We start from the raw sequence: 18706 nt of genomic DNA, 5'->3' as shown, positions 1-18706 counted from the left end.
ACTGGAAGCACATTGTGACCCACTCAATAGGGAAAGGTGCATAGACATAGATCAAACATGCGTTTGTTTCAAATTGCTGAAATTCCGTTTTACCACACTAGCCATATTTTCTTAATAACACATGTGAATTACTATTTCAATAAAAATGCCTAATTATCTAACATTTTCCTCACCAATTTCATAGACTTTTTTTGCTCTCTTAACATTATAAAGAAATTATTAACACATTTATGCTTCCCGCATTCCACTGAGTACTTTCTTGTTCCAGTATTCATCCTGTCATTGTTTGATAACATCTGTGTCAAGGTGGCCCCAAGCTACGGGCTTGGCTCCTATGAAAGACATCTTGTTTATGTTGCTTTTTACCAACAGTATAAGTAGATATACAGTTGTTCGTTCAGACTACTCTAAAGACTATTGTTCTGTTCAAATTCAATAGGGTTGTATCCAGCATTTTGAAGAATGACCCAAAATATGTTAATTCCTGTACTTCTTATGTTTGCTGATGGATAGTGGGCGTTATTGACCTAAAGTTCAGCGGCTTCTGAAATAGTGTGAGCTTCCTGTTTTCTGTAGAAAAGCTTGTGTGTGTGAGTCAATGAGTGAAACATGAGTCATACTTTACTTGCAGCAGTGTTCCATCCCTGTATGACATCATTGCAGATGTGAAAGGCAGGATGACTTTTCTTTTCTCTAGTGTTAAAGTGAGAGTGACAGATCGTTGGCTCAGCTCTTTAGCAAAAGACGATGAATAGGACAATTAATTGATACAGACAGGGAATGTCTAGGTGCAAATGTTTCAAATTGGTATCTATGATGGAATGGTGCTTGCATCTGTGGAGGCATATTCAAGACAGCTGTGCTTCAGCAGTTTAAAATAAGCAAGTCTGGATATATATCATTGAGCAATGTCAAATATTCAATGGATGTCAATAATTCCATCAAGGCAAACAAGAGTTTATGTCTTTTAAATAGACTCATGAAATGAGTTAATATTGGTTACTTGCTACTGTGAGAACCCACCCAACTCATCATGATCCTTTGCTGCAACACACGTGTGTTTCAGCAGTTTGCCACAATGTTATATTGACTTTTGACATACGACTTGTTTTCTCATTTTAATCAAGTGGAGTGAAATAATATATGTTTGGCTATCTCTCTCTTATGTGATGTGATGTATTGTGCCTCTGTGTAGGCCAATATGTGGAACGGAGGTAGATGGCGGGAGAAGAAGTTCCTATCCTATTTGCTGCTACATCAAATGTTTCTTTTTCAACATTCTATGCGCAACATTTCATATGAAAAAAAATATACAATTGAAGAAAACCTTTGGTATCAATATTTTAATGTGGGAGTTGATTCTCCCTAGTCTGTGGTCATGAACACCTGCAAGACTGGTTGATGTCGGAAAGAACTTGCTTCCAAGTGACAGTAAGGTAAGGTAAGTAGGTACTTAAACTATTCATTTTTGTTTTGTATTAAACACAATAGATCAAGACATTATGAAGAGACAAAGTTTTATCTCAGATAGTTTGAATCAATAGACTATGCTGTACTTTGTGAGAAAATAGAAAATTCATAAGTAAACTTGGGAGTTATAATAGTATATGAGTACTTGTATGGCGTCAAATATCTACATCTATGCAAAGCATCGCAATACAAAAAAGACAAAACATTGATAGGACAGCAAATTTATTTTGACACTTAACAGTGAAAGTAAAAGTTACAAAACCTGGCAAAGCGTGACTGGAAAACCAATGACTATAATATTCACATAATTGTTACGTTCTACTATCACTCATGGTCTTTTTCAAATATGAGCCACATTGATTGACAATATATCAGGCTAAACAGCTGTATCTAAAGATAATTTGCACACAGCAATATATAGTTACATACATCTCTTTCATCGTTCTTATTTCCTTTCTGCACTTTCCAACAACAATTATCGATTATTCCCAGTGATTGGTTTACGTAGCACACAGACTGGTACTGCAGTTCCATGCATCACCATCAGTGACGGACATCGTGGCGAGCCTCTTCCTCATCCTCGATCTCGTCTTCCTCATACTCTCCCATCTCATCGGCGGTGGCGTCCTGGTACTGCTGGTACTCTGACACCAGGTCGTTCATGTTGCTCTCCGCCTCGGTGAACTCCATCTCGTCCATGCCCTCTCCGGTGTACCAGTGGAGGAAGGCCTTGCGGCGGAACATGGCGGTGAACTGCTCCGAGATCCTCCTGAACAGCTCCTGGATGGCCGTGCTGTTGCCGATGAAGGTGGCGGACATCTTCAGCCCGCGGGGCGGGATGTCGCACACGGCCGTCTTCACGTTGTTGGGGATCCACTCGACGAAGTAGCTGCTGTTCTTGTTCTGGACGCTCAGCATCTGCTCGTCCACCTCCTTCATGGACATGCGGCCGCGGAAAATGGCCGCCACGGTGAGGTACCGGCCGTGGCGGGGGTCGCAGGCGGCCATCATGTTCTTGGCGTCGAACATCTGCTGCGTGAGCTCGGGCACGGACAGGGCGCGGTACTGCTGGCTCCCTCTGCTGGTGAGCGGGGCGAAGCCCGGCATGAAGAAATGCAGGCGGGGGAAGGGCACCATGTTGACGGCCAGTTTGCGGAGGTCGGCGTTGAGCTGACCGGGGAAGCGCAGGCAGGTGGTCACCCCGCTCATGGTGGCCGATACCAGGTGGTTCAGGTCGCCGTAGGTGGGTGTGGTCAGCTTGAGGGTGCGGAAGCAGATGTCGTACAGAGCCTCGTTGTCAATGCTGAAGGTCTCGTCTGTGTTTTCCACCAGCTGGTGAACGGAGAGTGTGGCGTTGTAGGGCTCCACCACGGTGTCTGACACCTTGGGGGAGGGCATGACGCTGAAGGTGTTCATGATGCGGTCGGGGTACTCCTCGCGGATCTTGCTGATGAGCAGCGTGCCCATGCCCGAGCCCGTCCCACCGCCCAGGGAGTGTGTGAGCTGGAAGCCCTGGAGGCAGTCGCAGTTCTCCGCCTCCTTCCTCACGACGTCCAGGACGGAGTCCACCAGTTCGGCTCCCTCTGTGTAGTGGCCCTTGGCCCAGTTGTTCCCAGCTCCACTCTGACCTGAAAGGTGCATGGGGGGTTTATAAACATGCCATTTATGCAATGAGCAACCATAATTAATTATTCAATTAGAATGGAGAAACAAACGCAGCGTTACAAAGAAACTCGGCAGCTTAGCTTGAAGAGCTAAGATGATTTGTACACATTTCTGTGGGTGCAGCCAAGTATTATAGGCAATGTGCTTTGCTGTTTATATTTGTCTATTTTGTCCATTAGTTCATGTATATTCATATTCGAAAATGAAAGGCAGTTGCTCCTTCAGCTCGCCATTGTAGTGAGCATCATGGCCAGAGTAGTAGTAGTGAGGCAGCTTGTGGTGTTGGATTGTATTGGCTGTACTCTCAGATCAGCACTGCAGTAGTATCCCCTTGAAGACTACATTTCGCTGAGTCACACCCAGAGCTGTGTCAGCGTGACACAGCTGTGCATAGACAATGCATCACATAACTGGCACATTGCTGAGGGACTGCAGAAGCTTTACATGGGTGAATCTGAATATACATTACTGTCGGGTAAAAATAAGGGGGGAAAAAGCTGCTGGCGCTTAAACAGATATGACGGCAGATGCTGACACGCGCACAAACCGTGCAGCTGCCTGAGGAGGAGGAGCAGCGTCAGCAACAACACTCACCAAAGACAAAGTTGTCAGGCCTGAAGAGCTGTCCGAAGGGGCCGGAGCGGACCGAATCCATGGTGCCTGGCTCCAGGTCCACCAGGATGGCACGAGGGACATACTTATTACCTTTGGGGGCGGAAAGAGAAGAGAGGAGAGTTAATGGCTGGTTGAAAGGAATGATGCAATCATTGCAGTATAGGGGCGAGGACAGAGAATGATCCATGTACAAACGTGATCTTTAGATTAAATGTGTTTTAATAAAGAGAGTGATAACAATTATCAGTCATTAATCCTGTGTGTAAACTTTAATTTCTTCTTTAAGCGATGCAGGGATCTTTTTCTGTCACACACCTGCATCACCCTACACCTTGGCATCCCCCCCACCCACCCCCTCCTCCATCTGTGACCCATCTTGCATGCAGACTGCAGCAGCATGCTGCTGCACTATACCAAGCTGCTTGTTCTAGAAGAGTGGGCTGAGTAAGTGCTGAGTTCCCTAAAAATCCATTCAAGGCGTGATGTCCCCACAGACCTGCCCCCCCTTTATCACTCATCATCTGTTGGCTCTCTTAAGGAGTGCTTAGCCCACGTAAAAATCTGTCAATCAACTCACTGAATATTTTAGGGGGAATTTATTAGTGGCATATTCAATCAATTCACGTTCAGCTCCACAAAACGGAAACAATCAATAAAGTCTACCGCTGATCATTGGAAATAGGATAGGCCTAGGCGTCGTAGTTAATGTCCTATGTAGGCCTACGCAGCTTTCCTGTTTGGGCCTCTATGTGCTTCCTATGGCAAATCAGTGACAGGCACATGACTCTGGCTGCTCAATATAGCAGCAATGAGGGACACTAGATGCAATCGCAATGACCTTCAAAATGCCTGGCTAATAAAACCGGTGGCATGTGCAGTGAGTTCAGCACGGTGCTAACTCTGGGTCAGCTATACAGAGACTGCAGATATACCTGTGTGCCTCAGAGAGAGAGAGAGAGGGAGGGAGGGAGGGGAGGGAACTGCATTTAGCAGCTTCTGGTGTCCTCATTCTATCCCTGTACTGATAGCTGAACCTTCTTTGACCAAATTAGGTCTTCGGCTTGCATAGCTGTCTGGGTTATTAATAAAAGCAGAAAAGCGCTTTGCTGAATCGGAAATGGTTGAAAAGAAAAAGTAATGTGTTTAAAGGCTTGATACAGTTTGTGGATGTGTAGATTGTACCTGATGCCTCATTGTAGTACACATTTATCCTCTCCAGCTGCAGGTCACTGTCACCTTGGTAACTACCAGTGGGATCAATTCCATGTTCATCACTGATCACCTCCCAGAACTAGAATGAAACAGATATAGACACATATACTAACGTCAGTCAGTGTTCATCAGACACATCATACATACATACATCATATTTAATGTGAGTTAAAGTGGCCAAACATTAGGTTGTCGTGGCCATATTGCAGCTGCGCATCTCTTGACGCTAGTGGGGCTGCAGACCAGTGTTGCCATGTCCGCTTATTGTAAGCAACTTTGGCCTTGTTTTTCCTGTAAAGTTGCTTGTAAATATTGGTAGTTGCGGGTTGCGTTTTTTTGGGGGGGCATCTTTCTAAAGTGTAGTTACTTATTTTGGACTTGCTTTATGTTGTTTGAACCGGTAGTTCTCAGATATTTTCATGTCGAGGACCCCCAAATGAATATGAAAATACTTTATGACAGGGAGGGACCCACATACAAGCTTCTAGTTGTTGATTGATTGAACATTTTATTAGACAGAGACTTTGTCGAAAAGGATAACACCAAAAAAGTCCTTGCAGTCTTGTTTCCATTGGGGTCTTAGGTATTCAATTCATCAAAAATAGCACCAAACATTCAATATGTTAAAATGTTTCAAAAGATATTCCAAATTGTTCACATTTTCTTCCAGATTGTTTTGAAAATAGCAGATCTACAAGCTCACAATGCGTTGCGTTGGGGCTACATGAGCGTTAAAGGCTCATGACGTAGCCTAGTGGCTTCTTTTGGGCTTGTTTTCATGGACCTGTTTCCTGTTTGCTTGTTTCTCTCGCAAAACCTGGTAACGCTGCTGCAGCCTCTGCCTCGTTGTCACCCAGCCCAGACCAGACCAGCCCACACGACCGCACCCACCCATCATCATAAACATAGTTAAAACAACATCATCACAAAAAGCTTTACATTCTCTTCAAGGTGACATAGGATCAGTTTAATTCATTTATAAGTTGACTAAATTGCATAAAACAATATTGGCCAGGTCAGGTCAGGAGGATGAGTCATAATTAAGCCATTAACACCTTGTCGTTATTTTATTGGATTTCATTTTGTTAAAACAAAAATAAAAACCAGTCAAAACAATCATCGCCCATTAAAAACATAGCCTTTACCTTAGCGCCAATCTGATTGCCACACTGTCCAGCCTGGATGTGAACGATCTCCCTCATGATGCGATGCGGATGCGGGCAGAAAGCCTTATCTTTGTCCCAATAATAAACTTCACCAGGTTTTCTCCAGTGTTTGCTTCCCTTCCTCTAACAAGCCTCAGATCAGACAGCCACTTGCTATACCGTTACATTCCTAGAGGAGAGGAGAAAGCCGGCCGCGGAGATAAACGTGCTGCTGCCTGGGTGACGTCACAGCAGCAGAGCGCCCCTAATATCCGCCTCAGCCAATGGGAGGCCGGGGATTTGATGCAGTGGACCAGAGGATGCTGCATCACCTAGTGATGGAGCCCCCTGACATCACCCTATACTGTCCCAGACAGGCTAAATGCTGCCTGCCTTTTTTTTTTTTTACATGTGTACCCCGTTTAAAAGGACACTCCTTGTGTTTCTTATAAGCCCAGACTGTTGTTTTACTACAAATAGAAGAGATTTTTAACCATTTAAACCTCATATGGGTAACCGTAGTCCCTCAGGGCTCAATATAGTGTCTTTTCTGTTATTGTGGAGAAAGCTTTCTTTGAAAATAGCCGATCGACAAGCTCACAACGCGTCGCGCTGCGACGCGTTGTGAGCTTGTCGATCGGCTATTTTCAGCGAAAGCTTTCCCCACAATACCGAATCTGGGGTTTAAGTGGTTAATAGGCTATGTTGTGACTTTATGCATTACAGCGTGCCAGGTTAGCTTCATACAGTAGCCTGTATATTCAGTAGTAGGCTATACAGTGGACCAGAGGATGCTGCATCGCCTACTGGAGCCTAGCTGACAGGTCCCAGACAGATTAAATATACTGCCTGCTTTTTATATGTGTACCCATTTAGACCTGAGACAAATTCTACAAATGTCTTCTAAATAAAAATAAAATAAAGTATGTTGCAATTTTATCAGTGGTTCTCAAACTTTTTCCATGTCAAGGATATTTTTTAATATTAGGCTATGTTGTGCCTTTATGCATTACAGCACGCCACAGGTTAGCTTCATACAGTAGCCTATATTCAGTATCTAGGCTATATTCGTTAATGAATTGAATACATAGGACTAAGTAGGAAACAAGTTCCAGAACCTTTTTGTGTTATCTTGTGTTATCTTGTGTTATCTTTTAGCTTTAATGTCTTACTGGACCACATGCTGTTTTACATTTCTGACTAATAAAGAATTCAATCAATCAAAGAAATCAGTTTGATACTTTTATGAATACTGTGTTCAGTGAACAGCTAATGTACAATTTTTGAAGACACCATATTGCTTTTATCTAGTTTAAAAAAGAATTATTCTGTATTATGGCTTAATTATGGTTACTTTTTTAGACACACACACACACACACACACACACACACACACACACACACACACAGTGTGTGTTAATAACATGTCATGTCAACAATGTTCCTTAGAAAGAGTTTGTTGTCGTTAGTTTGGACTCTCTCCTATGTGGACCAATCCGGTGAGGTTGAAGCAACCTGTCACAGCAAGGTCGCAGCAAAAGGAGAGGAGGCGGCCCTTAAAATGGGCCTTGGGGCTTCTGCCAGAAGGCCTCTGCTAGCATAGCTAGCAGAAGCTAACTATGCTAGCGGTAGCTGATATAAATTTTGATTTGATTTGGATTGTTATGGTCAAAAAGTAATATGGTATTCTTCTAACAATTGGTGGGGGATTTAAAAAAATATATATTTCAGGTCTTGATATCCATGCTTGAGACGCAAGTGTTGAAATGTATTGCATCATACAGGGAGGTTCACAGCCTGAGGAAATTAAAGATACAAGGATACCCACAGTTGATCAATAAATAATGGATTTTATTTTAACAACATGTATGGCTTATGTACAAGTGCATTATTTGTGTTAAAAGAAAAAAGAACATAGTGTATAATGGTACAATCCATGTTTTGTTTTTTACATTCATTCAAATCTCCCATTAACAGAGATGATATGCCATACTATAGAAGCTCTGAGATGTTTACAGTGGGGAGTTGGTGGACTGGAGACTATTCCTAGTCAAGTTTAGAGTCCATGTTGCAATCTACGGCATGATACAGCTGGTCTTAACTGACAATCACAAGTAATTAAATTTCATGTGGTTGTTTATTCTTATCCAAGGCATACCTAGTGCTCTACTGTAATCTATCACATTTATTAGTCACTTCTTGCTCTATGCCGTCATTGGTGATGCGCCTTGCTGTGGGTTGCTCTCATTTGTACCATTTTGCGTCCCCAAATTATTTAAACTGAATGCTTACTAGATGCAAGACAGCTACACTGCTACAATGGCTGCAGAGAGTGTGGCATCGAGTCAAAAATAAAAGCATCCAACTGAAATCTGATTAGACACGGGTTGTATTGTGTCATTGTCTCTACACAGGAATTACATGGGCTTCAGCAACGCAAACGTCATTTCTCTGACACACACACACACAGACGGAGAGAGAGGAGCATTCAAGGACATGGGTTGTCAGACAAAATGTGTAGCTATCAATCACTGCAGACAATATGCTCGCCTAAATGTGGATGCTGGAGTGGTTAGACCCGTTCAATTAACACACTGTAAACACCTTATCTCATGAAGTGAAATTACGTATGTGTTGGTCTATTACAGAGGTCAATTTGACCATGCTGTCTTGTCTTTAAGGCAGACAATCTCTAAATGATCTGGCTTCACAGGATTAACAGAACATTGTGCTTTTGAGTATTGCCATGTGTTCTCACTCACACAAACATTCATTTGGATATTTCCATAGACGGCAATTAGCAATCCCATCATTTTTTTTTAATTATTAGAGCCTCCATACTACCACCTATTTGAGCTGCATGGAAGTGATGGATAGCAACGCCATTCACAGGAAAACCATCTAAAGCAGGTATGCTTGACCATCAGGCATCAAAGCATAGTGTAATATAGAACAGTGCATATGACTTGGAGATAAGACGGAACACATTTCTGTGAGTAAAGTACCTGTAAGACTCTTGACAACCACACAAGTGTACATGTAGACAGTGGGAACAACTGTGAACATCTGAGGACGTCCGCAACCACTGAATGATACTGCATTTCTCTTAGATGAGTGCTATTCCCTGGATGAATATCGTCACTGTATGGCGGAAACCTTGTATCTCCAAATTCCAACTTTGTGTTTTTCAGTAAATTACGGCATTAGATCGTCATATACGACAGTGTCGTGCTAACAAAGCGAAAATAGACTCCAAGCTCACAACGCACAGCGCTTGTAGATTGGCTTTTTTATGTTTGAAAGTGAAAGTGGAAGTCTGGTCTGTGGGTTTTATAAATATTTAACCAATGAAACGTATTAAAAAGAGCTTGCGAGTAAATAATAACCTCGCAGAATCCATTGGAACACATGTCCTTTTTTTCTCCATGTCCTTGAAAGTAACAAGTTTTGGACATACAAGGTCTTTGCCCCACAGCGACAATATCTAACAATACAACACACTGTGAGCATGAGCTCTGTCACATTTGAAATGACAAGACATCATTCATTTGGCTCTACATTTCTACAGTACAGTAGTTTTGTATTATTATTATTATGAAAATTGCTGTAAACAGTGGCCTATCTGTAATCATAGCTCTTCCTCCGGATAAAAGGATATATTACACAATTACCTCCATTGCATCAAGTATGTAGCTACCATTGTCAAGTTAGTCACAGATCTTAGTCAAGTATAATGCTGTCCACAATTGGACATGGGCTTTGGAAGAAAAAGCTCCTCATGTATATATACACATTTTTTTATATACTTATCAGAGACAATTTCCTTGAGCAAAAGTCCATGTTAATTTAATCATGTTAATATGTTAAGGTCTAAGATGAGAAATAAAGGAAGGATTGGACCTACATTTTCCACAAAATGTATAAAACTATTGCAGCTATTGAACATATTCACACAGTGGCCATTTTGCTCAAATGTCATACTCAGAGTATGACGTAAGATAAAAATAACCGCCGTGTGAATATTGCCAATTGCAAGGTAAACTTAGTTTTATGTGTAGATATGAATCATGGTATACAAAAAAAAAAGAAAAAAGAAAAACTATGTTCACTTTACATTGTGATTTGAAAAACACAATGGAGACTGGCAATGTTTAGATTGTTTGTGATGAAATGAAACATTCTGTCACCCATAGATCCATTTCAAAAATAGCTTGTCTTTTTAGGATAGTTACTATTTTGAACATCAGCTTGTTATATTGACAAGTTCACAAGATTTCTTTTCATGCTTTGTCTGCATCGCAAAGCATAAGGTGCCACGTTAACATTCACACAAACATTGTACGAATGTCTTATACCTTTATACAATAAGGGCACACCATGGAGGATTATGCTTAAAAACTCAAGCACAACAACAAAGTATGCATTTACTTACAATATTGCATTTACAAAAAACAATTGCATACCATAAATGTCATTGAAAGGAACATTTGGAAAAATAAAAGGCTGCTTCAGACCCACAAAATCTGGATCTGTCGCGTTCTCTCTAATCGCCATTCATGTACTCCGTCACATGTTAACAAATGCAACTCTACCAACTCATTTACAAACCATACTTTTAAAATGTTACTTTTTGTTATTACTTTTTTGTCTTCTTCAAAAGACCAAATTGTATTTTTGAACTTTAGAATAAGCCCAATGTTATTGTACACATTTTGTATAGGACTATGGTCTGCAAAATTATTCCCCTCGGGTTTAGCCTACTAATACTGTCTTTATTCTAAAATCATTTGATGTCATTAGATTACATTTCATTTGAGCCAAACTGTTTTGGTTTCATGTATACAAAAAGTGCTCTAATTCTTTTTAACTCATCAAAGACAAAACACTCCAAAAAACATTTCCTTCCATCAAGGTAAGGTGGTATTCCTACGCAACTATGTTGAATTCTTTTTTAGTTTTTGTATCTTAGCATCATTGCATTTAACACCCACCTTGATGACACGACTCAGTGAACATGGGTACTTTTCTTTTCTTTTTTTTTAACTCTTAAAAATGACAAGACAGTGAACCTTGTTGATTTACATGAAGGTATTTCATAGGCTGGTGGATGTCTGATGACATTCAGCAGAGCAGAATTGACTTTCATACCATCACAGACCAACCTCTGGCACTCTCCCACTTGCATCATCCGGTTCATTGGCTAATCGCAGTACAATGACTACTGAGAAACAAGCACCACTGTAAAACGTGTTTCTCCAAATGGCGGCAGTCTTCATTAAGTGCCTGTGGCCCCTGCAGGATAGTCAGTGCCCGTATGGGCTTTTTCCTGTCACAGGGTCCTCTGTCCTCTTTTTTTTTGTCTTGCTGGATCATGACGACGTCACTCCGTTGACAATGTTTCTTTCTGTGATGGCACAGTCTGTGATGGGAGGGACACCAGAGTCTATCGGCGAGGAGACGGTGCAGTCCACTATGGAGGCGGGAGCCGCCTCTGAAGAATCACAGTCTGTGATGGCGCTCGATGCCGAGTCTATGGCGAGCGAAGTGGCAGAGTCCAGTGAGGGCTGAGCAACGTCTGTGACAGTCAGGCTGGTGGTGGCGTCCGGAGGGGACGCGTGCACAGTGTCCGTGGCGGCGACGATGATCGGAGGTGGCGTAGCTGAGCCAACAGCGTCTATGGCAGAGGACGCAGACCGATCAACAGAGGGGGTCTGATCTGACTCGACGTGTAGAGGAGGAGGAGAGGGTGGTGGGAAGGGGGCAGGTTCTACATCCGGAGGAACAGGAGAGTCCCTTGGGGACGGGGGAGCATGGGGGATGGACTCATCTACTGATACAGAGTCTATCTGGATGGGAACGCCAGAGTCGGCACTGGCAGTGGGGGAGGAGGGGTCAGCAGGAACACCGCCATCTGACAACGGCAGGGGGGGAGCGGCGGGGTCCCCGGCGATTGAAGCCGGGGAGGGAGGGGCAGGGGTCGGGGGGTGATGGTCTTGCGCAGGCGGGGTAACGGGGTGCACTACCGCCGCCACGGCAGCGGGTGCAGCGTTTACGCGTGGCGGCGTGGCCGTGTCCAAAACCGGAGTGGTGTTAACGATGTCGTCGGCCCGGGGATTGGGGGATTCCGGGGGAATCGGGGATTCCAGCACGGAGCTTGGCCGGGGTTCCAAGACGGGAGTGGCAGGGAGCGACACGGAGGTAGGTTCGACGCGAGGCTCCACCAGAGAGGTGGGCTGGGTTTCCATGGCAGGGCAGGAGGCGGTCGGCTGTTTTCCGGGTGAAGGAGCAGCGTCTCTCGTCACGGGAACCGGAAGATCAGTGGACGGCTCCATGGAGCCCATGAGTGGTGTGGTGGAGTCCTCCTCGGCACCGGGCAGCAGTGGGTGTGTGACACACGGGGCCTTGTGTAAAGGAGTGGACAGCAGCAGATGTTCTTTACTGGCCAGTAGGATGCACCCTTTATCCAGGTTGGCGATGGTGATTATGGACGAGGGCGAAACCGAGCGACCGTTGAGATCCTTGGGCTCGGGGGACCTCTTGGCGGGGTGGACCTCCAGCGAAGCGGGGACAGAGATGTCTATGACCGACGGGGCGGTCAGGTCGCACGCCGACGAGGCCGTGGAGTCCATGGCGCAGGCCACCGCGGCGGGCGGCGCCCCCTCGTGGAGCGGCGTGTCGTTCACCCGCGTGTAATCCATGGACCTGTTGCTCTCGGCCTGCGCCAGGAGGAGGAGCTGCTCCCCCGGCCTCCTGGTGAGGAGCTGGGGCTGGCGGATGTAGCTCTCCCCGTCCAACAGGGTCTCCGGGAGGGGCAGGTAGCGCGTCTCCGGCAGCAGCAGGATGCAGATGATGCAGATGAGGGTGCAGCAGGCGAAGATGACGTGGTGGAGGAAGTAGCCCTTCTGGTTGTGGAGCTCCATGATGGGGGCCGTCAGCATGCCGAAGCCGGCACTGGCCAGGACCAGGCCCAGACCACCGCCCCTAAAGGGTAAGAAACACAACATGGTCAACTGTCTGTTACAACCACTGACCACTTGACACGGCAGTCTGTGTTAACCCATTTAGACCCGAGGTTCCGATTCTACAAATGTCTTCTAAATCCTAAAAACTGTTTTCTGAAAAACGTATGTTGCCATGTATATATATCGGTGGTGCTCAAACTTTTTCGTGTCAAGGACCACCCAAAGTGATATGTATTTGCCCGCCGACCCACTATCTCAAAATATTTGGTTCCAGCAAGCATTTGAGTCAAGAACACTCCCGTTAGCGCCCGCTGGCCTAGCGGTCCAGGCGGTTACCACATAAACTGGTAATCCAGCTTGACAGCATGTCGCGGGTTCAACTCCCGATCCCGATGATGATGATGATCCCGCTTTGCTGTCTGTCACCCCCCCCCCATCTCTCTCAGCCTACTGTCCTGTCAAATAAAGGCATAAAAGCCCCAAAAGATATCTTTAAAAAATATATATATATATATTCAAATATTTGCACAAAATGTTCAAGATTTTTTTTAAATAGCAGATCTACGAGCTCATAGCGCGGCACTCGGTGCTGCGCTATGGGCTTGTAGATCTGCTACTTTTGAATAGTCAAAGTATAAAACATGGATAAAGTGGTTACACAGATGCGTTCCCGGTTTGAATGCGTTCTAAGTGGTCAGATGGGTGAGCCACGTGCATTTTTCAGAGCATGGTTATTTTAACGATTAATCAATCGATTGTGTTCCGCCTTGGATCAATGGAAGTATAGTATAGAAGTGTAGTATAGTTTAGGTTACTATTCATCTGTATCACAATGCAAACTAACTGTTCAAGGTTTTAACCCATTAAGACCTGAGGCCGCTTCTAAACATTTTCTAAATCCTATTTATTTTTTTATTTTTTTAATATTTTTTCAAGATTTTTCAAAAATAGCAGATCTACAAGCTCATAGCGCGGCACTCGGTGCCGCGCTATGAGCTTGTAGATCTGCTATTTTTGAATAGCCAAAGAAATCTAAAGTGACACATGCGTTCCAGGTCTTAACTCACCAGCTGCCAGAGTTATTTCAGATTTTTAGCTGTTGGCTGCCAGAGATTTTTAATTGAAAAACAAAAAGTACTCAGGAGCCGAGATACAGAATTTTTAAGTTTTAAGTTAACAAGGAAGTGGATAGGAGTCTAGATCTTCAAACAATCATATCTCCTAGGTCTTAGGGTCAAATTAAAAAAAAAAATGTTTAAAAATTTTTTTTTATTTATTTTTTTTTTTTTTCAATAGAACGCATTTATGCGTTATTGGCGGCCAAGCGCACTATTTATTAGATCGCATTAATGCGTTAATGGCGGCCAATGAGTTAATGGGTTAAAGAAAAAATACCATGACATTTTGTTTTGCATTAATTCTTTTTATATTCACATTACATCATCAATAAAATCGTGTTTTTGCCAAGTTATTTGGGGGCCCACTTGCAATATCCTCACGACCCCACAGGTCGTTGCTGTACACTCATATTGAGACATCGGTGCCATTTTATCCCACGGGCAGCAGAGAGTGCTGCCGTACCACACAACAGCACTCTCCATCAGACGCGCAGTTCCATTCCTCTCCTGTCATCTCTGCTGTTGACCACTAGAGAGGCCCTTTGCAGGCACAGTGACAGCACAGTGCAGCACCTTACATAACTAAAGCATCATGAAAAATCCCAACGCTGTGTCATATAATGTCCAGAGGGGGAGGGGCGGGGCTCATCTCGTAACGAGGTGCGGATGTGCTATTATGCAATAACATTGAACCCAGATGTGGCTTTTTTTTCACGAGGTCAGTGATCTCACACACCCAAAGCAGTAATGGGCTGGTAGCCAATGCATCTGCAAAGATATGCATATGCAGTACATAATGTACATACATACATACAGTACGTACAGCACATACATACAATGAATAGACCAGTGGTTCTCAAACTTTTTCATGTCAAGGACCCCCAAAATGATGTATTTTCTTTTTGCTGCGGACACCCTGTCTCAAAAATTATAAAATATAGCTAGACAGATAGATAGATGGATAGATACTTCATTGATCTCGAAGGAAATCCCAGTGTTCAGATAACTCAGCGTGCACGGCCGTGCACAGTTACAGGTTATGTGGTCTACAGCTGGTTTCACTGTACTGTTGGTAAACGAAACCTTCTTAAACCTGTCTATTGACTGAATGACCTCAATAAACTCCCAGCAATAAAAAAAACTAGAGTTGTCATACTTATTTCTAGGGTTATAAATGTAGGATGATTTATGTCACACTAAAAATGTGTAGCAGTGGATAGGGAACTGGTTTACTCTCGTCTTTCACTGCTGCAATAAGGTAATTGTCTTGTTTTGATGAAGACATATGATGATATTAATTCTATGACCCCCCCCCCCCCCCCCGCTAGGATGGTTCGGTCTTAGTGTTTGGGTGGGCTCACCTGATGACAGTAGGAGTGATCTCTGCACAGAAGAAGATGCTCAGATTGCTGACCGCATGGGAGGAGAACATGCCAATGATGGAGAACGCAATGGAGAAGTTCCTATTCAGCGTTGGCATCTCATCTGCAGACAAAGCAAAAGACACACACACACACACACACACAGACAGACCGGTTTTGGTTTACTGCACACTGTAGTGATTGTAAAGTGAATACCTTACTGCCTTATGGAATGTAAAATCACAGCAGTGTACATAATGTATGCTACAAAGCTCACAACGCGTCTGGGCGTGACACGTTGTGCGCTTGTAGATCTGGCTTTAGTAAGTAACACTTTTTAAAAGCACAACGTGCTTCTAACTTATACCGCAGATGTTGAATTGTTGGTACAGTTTTGTTGAATTTTCAAGATCCTTAAAAAAATTATCCTATACATTTTTGTATTGATTGCAAAAATGTGTAATCACAGAAGAAATGGTAGAAAAGCCTGCATTAAGCCAAAATAATCACATATGAATATAACTGCATTTTTCTTTTTTTTGCATGGGGGTTCACATCTCCCCCAACATCCCCTCCCCACTGAAGAAATGCCTCAGCCAACCAGTAGGGGTCACTAGTACAGCAACAAGGACACTCACCGGCTTCCCACCTGCTGCAGAGGCAGTGCTGCCATGAAATTGGCCTGGGGACTCTGTGGTGGACTGGTGGTGGGCGGGTTTTGTACCTCTATGTCACCCAGATGCCCATGGCATGGGATTTTCCTACTTTATTAACCACTTGAACCCTATATAGTTAGTTGAGGTACTCACTATTTCAACTCCCCACTGTGTTTTATACATATTTTACCAGTTTAGTGGAAGGGGATTTTGAGATTTTACAGGGGATGACGCTTGAAAACCCCTAAATTAGAGCAATGGAAGGAGGCCATTGGTGGTGCCATTTTCAAATTCTGATGGCAATTGATAGCGCAAGGTTTCATCTCGCAAAGTGGTCAAATAAAAGCTACATTGACGTTTCCCCCAAAGGCTTTCCTCCAATCCAGCCATCTGATTCTGATGATTAATTTAGACTGAAACGAGGCTCAAATTCCCATGGACGTCAATGAGACATGTTTAAGTTGTCCTAAACAGGATCACAGTGGTGGAAAGTAACTAAGTACATTTACTTAAGTACTGTACTTAAGTACAATTTTGAGGTATTTGTACTTTACTTGAGTATTTCCAATTTCCAATACTTTTACTCCACTACATCTCAGAGGCAAATATTGTACTTTTACTCCACTATATTTACTTGAAAACTTTAGTTACAAGTTACTTTTCAGATATAAACTATGATATAATGAAACATACATTAACCACTTTAGCCCTATTTTATACGTAGGCTATTTGAAAATAGCCGATCTACAAGCTCACAACGCGTCGCATCGCGACGCGTTGTGAGCTTGTAGATCTGCTATTTTCAAATATTTAGTACTTTTACTTTTGGTACTTTAAGTACATTTTGATGCCAATACTTTTGTACTTTTACTCAAGTAAATTTTTAATTCTGGACTTTTACTTGTAACAGAGTATTTTTATATTGCAGTATTGGTACTTTTACTTAAGTAAAGAATTTGAGTACTTTTTCCACCACTGCAGGATCATAGGAGACTGCTTCTGTGACCATGCTGTAATCTCTAATCCCCCGTCTGACCACAGGATGGCTCATTCTGCTGCCCAGTGGGGGGATTACGTGGGAGTGAATGGAGAGATTGATAAACTGATTGGAGCGTCAAAGGAAAACAGATGCCTGACAGAGGGCTCCGTTCTCCTCCAACACAAAAGCCAGGAAATGAGTGAAGAGTGGGACTTTAATTACACCTGAGACTTCATTAGTTTCTCTACACACAGACAAATCCTCAGTGTCAGTTTAACTCAGAGAGTGTCCAAATGGAACCAAATGGACCCATTTGTACACTCTCAGAGTTCAATTAAAAGCAGAGATGTTTGTGTAGTCCTGATGGATACAGAGGATAGATTGTTTATGTATGTACACTTACAGAATAAACAATCATAGACTTATACAGGTTTATGTAAATTGTATATTTAGACCTGTTAATAGCTCATATACCACATGCAAATCCTGGGCGGTCCAAGTGCAGAGAGCCAAGCAAGGATCCTAAAGCTAGACTCACACTAAAAAGATAATCGGGGTGATTTTGGGTCGGAAACAACCCTCCTGAGTATCGGGCAACCCAGATAATCTGAATAGAATCCTGTAGTGTGTGATGCCTCGTTGTTTTTAAAATCTTGTAGTGTGCAAGATTATCTGATAAGAGAATCTTATACGATTATCCTGCAGTGCGTGATGCTACCAGATTTCAAAATGATTTAAGATTTTTTTTTAAATCCTTAGGTGTGAGCCCAACTTTAATCTCCTTTTGGTTTGTGGTACCTTATTCCTAATCCCTTTGTGTTACTACCCGTTTACTCCTTTTTAACATTCTTGGTTGTATCTCTTTTTTTCTGTATGTGTCTTATGTTTCATACTGCTGCACTGCCATGACAACTGTATTTCCATCGTGGGAACATCTATCTATAAATGGTTTACAGTGTGTAAAATAAAAATAAAAAAGTGGAGCAAGCATGATTGAATATTCACACTTTTCAAATTGACATAGGGGTGATTTTGACGTGGACTGAGCTAAGAACTGAATATAATACACACAAAGAGAGGGTCCTACCTATTTTCAGGTGGTGGTGGTATTTCCCCAGCACTGGGGATGAATGAAAGAGAGAGAAAAATAACGGATTAGTCATAGTCACCTAGGAAGAAAACAATATATAATACCACCAAATAGTCACAACAGAAGCTGAACTAATAGGTTAAAACATCAAAAGAGCACACAAAAACATGCACGCACACGCACACACACACACACAGCTAAACCTTTTCAGTACACAGTAAGCAAACCACTTCAAAGAGAACATGAAAACACACAAGCGTAACCTTCATGTGTAAACTCTTGTTAAACATTAAGAGTGACTTCATTCATAGGTGAATGGAATGGCTTGTAGTGTACCATTCTGATGATCTTGAATTGCCTTCCTACACATTGACAGCAAGGCAGCGTGTAATCACATAATTACGTAAAAGCCTTTAAAAGCTGCCGTTGTAAA

General features: G+C 43.0%; 2 protein-coding genes across 3 annotated transcripts in view; both read right to left on the bottom strand.

Moving 5' to 3' along the window:
* Positions 1–1565: 1565 nt before the first annotated feature.
* Positions 1566–6477, bottom strand: LOC308092891 (tubulin beta-2A chain). The gene is made up of 4 exons (XM_080439007.1): positions 6108–6477; positions 4933–5041; positions 3730–3840; positions 1566–3098 (listed from the first exon to the last, which is right to left on the bottom strand). Exons 1-4 carry the CDS (start codon positions 6162–6164, stop codon positions 2014–2016), a joined length of 1362 nt encoding a protein of 453 aa, XP_080295133.1. The 5' UTR covers positions 6165–6477; the 3' UTR covers positions 1566–2013.
* A 1475-nt stretch (positions 6478–7952) lies between these two features.
* The window catches only part of LOC308094405 (solute carrier family 22 member 23-like), a 58536-nt gene continuing 47782 nt past the window's right edge, over positions 7953–18706 (bottom strand). For both annotated transcript variants that reach the window (XM_080441045.1, XM_080441046.1), the window contains 3 exons: positions 18271–18303; positions 15549–15672; positions 7953–13088 (listed from right to left, as the gene is read on the bottom strand). In XM_080441045.1, the coding sequence (XP_080297171.1) occupies positions 11477–13088; positions 15549–15672; positions 18271–18303 (1769 nt within the window). In that variant the 3' untranslated portion in view covers positions 7953–11476. The remainder of the gene's footprint in view (positions 13089–15548; positions 15673–18270; positions 18304–18706) is intronic.

Source organism: Gymnoscopelus braueri (genome assembly GCF_963280865.1).
Source record: "Gymnoscopelus braueri genome assembly, chromosome: 10".
Taxonomy (NCBI): domain Eukaryota; kingdom Metazoa; phylum Chordata; class Actinopteri; order Myctophiformes; family Myctophidae; genus Gymnoscopelus; species Gymnoscopelus braueri.
This window is presented reverse-complemented; position numbering and strand designations above follow the sequence as displayed.